The sequence below is a fragment of the Trichechus manatus genome, unplaced genomic scaffold (assembly GCF_000243295.1).
Source record: "Trichechus manatus latirostris isolate Lorelei unplaced genomic scaffold, TriManLat1.0 scaffold00116, whole genome shotgun sequence".
NCBI lineage: Eukaryota > Metazoa > Chordata > Mammalia > Sirenia > Trichechidae > Trichechus > Trichechus manatus.
In genome coordinates, this window is record NW_004444052.1 from 3566824 (window position 1) to 3574849 (window position 8026).

An 8026-nucleotide genomic window follows, 5' to 3' on the forward strand; every position below is an offset into this window, starting at 1 on the left:
TGGAAAAAGACATCATGCTTGGTAAAGTAGAGGGTCAGTGAAAAAGAGGAAGACCCTTGATGAGATGGATTGACACAGTGGCTGCAACAATGGGCTCAAACATAACAATGATTGTGAGGATGGCGCAGCACCAGGCAATGTTTCGTTCCATTGTACATAGGGTTGCTATGAGTGGGAACCGACTCAACGGCACCTAACAACAACAAGTATAATATACAACACCATATAATACTATTATACTATATATTATATACTATAATACTATTATATACAGTTAGACTTGTGAAAGCCTGAACTTGTGTAAAGCAGAAACCTGTCAGAGGAGGAAAAAGCAAATATTTTGCACTAATAGAGAGCAGTAGAAAAGCGGTAAGACTACACCCTGTCAAAGGCGGAAAGCTTTCGACATCCGAGAAAACAAGGCAGTCCTGTCGAGTTCCGGCTCTCACAGGTTTCACTGTATAATATAGGAAGAGACAAACAGAGAGAGAGTACCATCTGAGACAAGCACACTTCTTGAAGTGATGGTCTAAAGAATTCTTAATCCCTCATAAACTGAAAAACCTCTTGTGTCCTCATCAGGGGATATTTTTGTTACAAGGAACAGACATAACAGAATAACTCACGTTATTCAAATGCAAAGCAGGAGGGATGCTGTTAATAAGAAGGAAAAATAAACATTTTCCCAGGTAGCTAAGGACTGGAAATGCCGTATGAAGTGCCAGGGGGCTCTGGGGTACTGTTATCAAAAGAAGGGGGGCTAGATGCTGGGCAGGTAAGGACAAGCAACAGCAGATGTTCCCTGCACCCACTCACTGTCTTTCTTCCTCTCTTCTGATACTCATTCCCTGCATTTGCAAATGAAACATGATCATCCGCCTAACCACAATGTAATTGTCGTTGTTGTTCGGTGTTGTCGAGTCAGTTCCGACTCAGAGAGACCCCATGTACAACAGAACAAGACATCGCCCGGTCCTGCGCCATCCTCATGATCATTGTTATGCTTGAGCCCATTGTTGCGGCCACTTTGTCAACCCATCTCCTTGAGGGTCTTCCTCTTTTTCGCTGACCTTCTACTCTACCAATCATGATGTCCTTCTCCAGGGACTGGTCCCACCTGATAACACATCTAAAGTATGTGAGATGAAGCCTCCCCATGCTTGCTTCTAATGAGCATTCTGGCTGTGCTCCTTCCAAGACAGATTTGTTTGTTTTTCTGGCAGTCCATGGTATACTCAAAATTCTTTGCCAACGCCATAATTCAAAGGCATCGATTCTTCTTCAGCCTTCCTTATTCATTGTCCAGCTTTCGCATGCGTCTGAGGCAATTGAAAACACCATGGTTTGGGTCAGGTGCACCTTAGTCCTTAAAGTGACAGCTTTGCTGTTTTAACACTTTAAAGAGATCTTCTGTAGCAGGTTTGCCTAACGTAATTAGGAAGGTAAATCAGTTTGTGCATATATTAGGTTTCTCTCCAAAATAGAAATCAGAAATTTTGAAGTTGTGCCCTGTGGATGATCCACCATTAATGTAGGTAGGAGGTCAGCAAACTGTGGCCCCAGAGCCAGCTCCAACTAGCCCAATTTTATAAACCAAGCCACACCCATTTGTTTACATATTGTTTGTGGCTGCTTTTGCACATGGAAACATGGTAACAGCCTGAGACTTCCTGCCGCCTCAGTTCAGGGCAACGGGTTTTGGGTTGCACTACAGTGGCAGAAGGGCCCTGGTGGTGCAGTGGTTAAGAGCTCAGCTGCTAACCAAAAGGATGGTGGTTTGACCCCACCAGCTGCTCCGTGGGAGAAAGATGTGGTAGTCAGCTTCTGTAAAGATTACAGCCTTGGAAACTCTATGCGGCAGTTCTACTCTGTCCTACAGGGTCACTATGAGTTGGAATTGACTGACAGCAATGGGTCAATGGCAGAGTTGAGTAATTGCAATGGAGACAGACCATATGGCCTACAGAGTCTAAAATGTTTAATATTTTGGCCCTTTACAAAAAACTTGCCCACCCCTGGTGTAGATAAGAGGAGCTTTGGTAGTACAGTGGTTAAGCACTTGGCTGCTAACCAAAAAGTTCACAGTTTGAACCCACCAGCCCCTCCTCAGGTGAAAGATGTGGCAGTCTGCTTCTGTAACAGTTACAGCCTTGGAAACTCTATGGGACAGTTCAGTTCTGTTCCATAGGGTCACTATAAGTCGAAATCGACTCGACAGCAATGGGTTTGGTTTTTGCTCTGGTGTAGATGAAGGAGTCCCTGGGTGGGGCAAACGTTTAAGTGCTGGGCTGTTAACCAAAAATCCACCCAGAAGCATCTCAGAAGAAAGGCCTGGCAGTCTGCTTCTGAAAGGTCACAGCCATGAAAACCCTACGGAGGGCAGTTCTACTCTGCAATACATGGGGTCATCATGAGTCCGAATCGGTTTGATGGCAATGGGTTTGGGTTTGGGGAGGTTTGGTGTAGATAACTGAGGACTTCTGGAATGGGAAAAATTTGCATTGCCTCCGATGCTGTGTTCAACAGGAGCCTGCGTGGATGGGTATCGGTGCGAAGAAAGTGTTACCCCGTACGAACGTGGTCTCTGGGAAACCCGTGCCTCCTTGCTCCCAGGGCTCTGATAAGGCCTGCGTTAACCCTTGTTCTCTGTCCTTTGCCAGACTCCGACCTGAGCATGCGCACACTGAGCACGCCCAGCCCCGCCCTGATATGTCCGCCGAATCTGCCCGGATTTCAGAATGGAAGGGGCTCGTCCACCTCCTCGTCCTCCATCACTGGGGAGACTGTGGCCATGGTCCACTCCCCGCCTCCGACCCGCCTCACCCACCCGCTCATCCGGCTCGCCTCCAGGCCGCAGAAGGAGCAGGCCAGCATAGACCGGCTCCCGGACCACTGCATGGTCCACGTCTTCTCCTTCCTGCCCACGAACCAGCTGTGCCGCTGTGCCCGTGTGTGCCGCCGCTGGTACAACCTGGCCTGGGACCCCCGGCTCTGGAGGACTATCCGCCTGACGGGCGAGACCATCCATGTGGACCGCGCCCTCAAGGTGCTGACCCGGAGGCTCTGCCAGGACACACCCAACGTCTGTCTCATGCTGGAAACGGTGACCGTCAGTGGCTGCAGGCGGCTCACAGACCGAGGGCTTTACACCATTGCCCAGTGCTGCCCCGAACTGAGGCGACTGGAGGTCTCAGGCTGTTACAATATCTCCAACGAGGCCGTCTTTGACGTGGTGTCGCTCTGCCCCAACCTGGAGCACCTGGATGTATCAGGTAAATGGAATGGTACTATCATTGGGGCTTTCCCAATGCGCCACCCTAAAGCGGTGGATGCCGTGGCCAACACCCAAGGGTCCCCTTCATGTACAGCCATTAGAGATGGAGGGTGGGTCTGGAGGGAGGCTGGGTCTTCAGAAAAACAGTCTCTATACAGTCATGACGTTGGAAGCCAGAGGTATATTTTCATCAAATAACGTCAACTTCCTGGAAGAACTATGGCCACCATTTGCTGGTAGTTCACGCTGGTGTGATTTTTAAATGTGCATTTCCTTTCCAGGAGCCCTGGTGGTGCAATGGTTAGCGCTGGGCTGCTAATGAAAAGGTTGGAACCCACCCAGCAGCTCTGCAGGTAGAAGACCTGGCAATCTGCTCCCATAAAGATTACAACCTAGAAAACCCTATGAGGCAGTTCTACTCTCTCACAAGGGGTCACTATGAGTCAGGATCGACTCCACAGCACTGAACAACAATAACATTTCGTCTCCAAAACCTTCACAGTTACTTCAGAGCAATCACAGATAACAGGAACCAAATATCTAATCACAGATCGCTGTATCCAAACCTCTAACCCACACCTAGATTACAGATTGCCCTTACTTATGCCCAATCATTATTGCTCTATGCAGCCTCAGAGCTGTCTAAGCTATAAAGACTACCTGTGTGTTCTGTACTGGAGGCCTCACTGTCCCCACTGTGGATAATAAAACATCAGATGTGGGCTATACCATTGTTTTGGTGGGGGGGGAGCCTTTGTTTGTTTGTGCCTTTGTGTGTGTGTGCGCCATTTTTTGTCTGCCATTTTGGTAACACTGATATAACCCATCATGGTGAAGTGTTCCCTTACATTTCACCCCGCTCTCCCCACACCGGGGTTAATGTATCTTTTCTTAAGTACAGATCTCAATTACGTAGTACAAGGACAGGTCCACGGAGTCGAAACATATCCTCTTAAAAATCAAAGGCAATCTCAGCATGGCTGCTGTGCTTGAAAACCTCGCTGAGGCAGGAAGAGTTAAAGCCCAGACTCACACTTTGGCGCCAGACAGAGGTCTGTGCGGACTAACAGCCTTACTTTATCTCATCTGCTGCCCAGTCAAAGGAGGAACACTTGAGACGCTGAACTGTGTAAGATTCATCAGAGACTTAAAGAAATGAACAGCGGGAGCGCAGCCTCGGGGACTGTTGGGGAGGGTACAAGAAGTAAGAGCCACTCTGACAGGCGAATAAACAGAATCTGGGATTTGCAAGCATCTGAGGTAAATGATACCCTCCAACAAAATCTGAGGTAAAACTCATGCTCTCAGCTTGCTCTAGCTTTTAGAAGCCGACATCTGAAAATATTTCAGATGACAGTCCATCCTTTTTGGCAGATCCTTTTTCTTGCTGGAAAGCAGCTCTTTGCTCCCCTAACTTCAGCTGGCTTCCTGACAAAACCATAGTCACCGTATGTTCAGTTAGTCAGGAGCAGCCATTGGCATAAAGCAGCAGGAAACAGAGGAGGTTTTCTTACATTCTTTCCTCCAAGGAATTCTGGAGCAAGAAAGTAGTGTGAGGTGGTGGAAGTTAGTTCCAAAACTTTGGGATGTGGGACAATTCACAGCTTTTCTTGATGTATTTCCTCTCAGGCAAAAAAAAAAGGCGAGGTACTGTGTCCTTCAACATTCTAAGATTCTGAGCTTCGTGGACCTGTTTATAATTATAAACACCTCATTTCATTTTCTCTTCTCAGATCTAGAAAATGATTTATTCTGGATCCCCATCTTTGCTAAAGGGGCTTCCTATACACTGTTATTATAGACTGCACAGAAATTATGCCCTGCCTTTTGGGATTTTTTTGAAATTCAGAAATACAAATACCCTGTTGGCTGTCTAGTCTGGGCATAGAAATTCTTGGGCTTCTAGCCTGAGTGAGGGGAACCTCCTTGGCCCCTGAACTATTATTTAAGTCTTTGCGACCTTCCTCTATGTCAACCTGACTAATTTCCAGGTTCAAATATATTGTGCTGCTTCCTCAAATGCCCAAGGGCCCCTGCAATCTGATGCACATAGAGATAGAAGGTAGCTCACCAAGTAAAAGCACAGTATCCCAGACACTGGGGGAATTTTCAGCTACATAGACTTGAAAAACTCAACACCATATTAAAAAAAAAAAAGTTGCCATCAAGCTGATTCCAATTCATGATGACCCCAAGGTGTCATAGTAGAACTGCGCTCCATAGGGTTGCCACTGGCAGATTTTTCAGAAGTAGATGGACAAGTCTTTCTTTCGAGGTACCTCTGGGTGGACGCAAACCTCCAACCTTTCAGTTAGCAGCTGAGTGCTTAACCATTTATTTGCACCACCCAGGGGACTCCCAAGAGGACATAAGAGTAGATTTATTATCACCACCTCTGCAAGGTGCCCATGAGTTTCTAGAAAATCTAGAAGTTGTTATGTTGATACAGAGTGAGGCCAGAAGGCTGCCAGAATGATATCACCTGTGCCTTGTTCGCCATGGTTTTTACAGCTGGCCACTGATAGTGACCTTTCTCAATGACAGTAAACCTGACTTGGAAATCTCATCTGCTGGTCTAGGGCTTAATTCCCCTGGGGGACTTGGTACTCCCTGTCCCATCCCAACAGTGCAGAAAACTGTCTATCTTGAGCGCCATCTTTTCAAGACGTTGAAAGTTACAGTAACTAGCGGTAGTGTTTTATCATTATCACATATTATCACCCACTAATAGCATATTTAAACATCAATGGAATATATTGAATTCAACCAATTTCAACATGTGAAATTTAATTATTGTCTGTTTTTGTTCCAAGCAAATTGCAAATGAAGTTGCTTCAAAGGGGTCCCCCAAAACTGGAGACCCGGGAATCGTCCTTACCTCTCTTCCTAATCTCCTGTATCAGAGCAGTAGGACTCCCTCAGTAACCTGAGTTAATCCCCTCTCCTCTACCTCTCTGCCTGGATTCACGCCTTCACTAACCAGTCTCCTTACACCCATCCCCTTAAACCCACCCTCCACACAGCCAACTTCCTAGGGATATTTTCCAGCTACAAGTCTGACTGTTGACTTTCCTGCATAAAATCTCCAGTGGCTCCCCATTACCTACAGGAAAAATTCAGGTTCCTCAGCAGAGCATATAAGACCCTTCATGAGCTGCTCTTCCGGGTTCAAGTCTCACCCTTTCCTACGTACACTCGATGCTCCCTTCTAGTAGACCACACTTGGATTTCCCCGAACGCATCATGCCTGTACCTACTGTGATGTGTGGGGACCTCTCTGGCTTGGTGTGCCCTTCCCTCCTCCTTGCCCCACAACTCCCTTAACAAACTTCTCATTGCTCACGCCCCAGTCGAAGCATCACCCACGTAAGCCTTCCCAGCTTCACCCCAACAAGCTGTTTCTTCCTGGGTGTTGGCCTTTTGAGCACAGACAGGTAAAGTATCAGTGGGTTTTGCATTGGGTACATGTGTATCTCCAGGTTCTTTTCTCTCGATTCATTATGAGCTTTATAAGGGAAAAAATGAGGTATATTCTATCTTTGCACTTTATGGTATTATAATTATGAACAGAGGAGTTTTAGAGCCCTAAATAGTTGTCTTGCACTCTAAAAGGTTCACCGTTGCCATTGCTTAATGCTCTAAGCAAGCATTTAGGAAGCTAGAGTACAGTGATTAAAATGTCCTCATCAGTAAAAATGGGGTGGTTGGAGGATTAAATGAGTTAATACATGTTAAGTCTTCTCATGTATGCTCAGCTGAGAAACACGAAGTAAAGCACACAATCAGAGTTGTTGTTGTCATTGTTGAATTGTCATTGTTATTAACAAGCTTACAAGTTATTAGTTGGTCTTTGTTCACTTAACCCAAAGAAAGTAGAGCTATCACCACAGGAATGACAGGAAGTGAGGGACAACGGTAGTTCAGTGATAGGATTCTCGTTTTCCATGCGGGAGACTGGGGTTTGATTCCCAGCCAATGCACCTTATGAGCAGCCACCACCCACCTGTCAGTGGAGGCTTGTGTGTTGCTATGATGCTGAACAGGTTTCATTGGAGAACCCTGTGGATCACAACAATCCAGTCCTGTTGTGAATGGGGTCAGCATGCGTCTGGGCTGACTCAATAGCAGCTAACAGCAATAATAAGAGGAAGTGGTAATGAAGACTACCTTTGTGGAGGAGAGTTCCGGCAAAATGGGGCTCTAGGCAGAAGCACCACACCGTCCCTCCACAGCAAAGATCCAAAAAACTAAGCCGAACAGACAATACAACAATCCTGAAACCCTAAAACATCAAATGAAGAGATAAAGAACTCAGCCAAGCACCAAATGGAGTGAGAAAACTGACAAAGAACCAAGAGCGAGGACAGATTCATGCAGAGGTCACCTACCAGCTACTGCAGCGTGGATCCGCCATCTTGGACTCCTATCGGAGACCAGCAAACGGGGTACGAGAAAGCAGCCTCACAGAGCATCCAGCAGGAGACAAAACTACCAGTAATTTGTGATATACGCTTTCCCACCCCCCACCCCTCTTCACCCTAACTCGGCCTCCTCTGCTTCCCACGGCCACAATCTCTTGACCAGGAAACACCGGCTGCTTGGATCCACACACGCGAATGGGCGGCTCTCTGAGTGCCATTTGTTGGCTGCTGGTGTTGCTTTTCTCCACTTCTTTTGATTTCTTCCTTGCCTCTCGCCACCTCCCCCTCCTTTCGCTTGAGTACCTCGCTCCGTGCGCCATCTTTGCTTCTT

At 46.9% G+C, this 8026-nt stretch overlaps 1 protein-coding gene across 3 annotated transcripts in view; it reads left to right on the top strand.

The window, feature by feature from the left end:
• Positions 1-8026, top strand: part of FBXL7 (F-box and leucine rich repeat protein 7) — a 511954-nt gene that overhangs the window by 490856 nt on the left and 13072 nt on the right. For all 3 annotated transcript variants that reach the window (XM_004384046.1, XM_004384047.1, XM_023738397.1), the window contains one exon: positions 2661-3272. In XM_004384046.1, coding sequence (XP_004384103.1) covers positions 2661-3272 — 612 coding nt within the window. The remainder of the gene's footprint in view (positions 1-2660; positions 3273-8026) is intronic.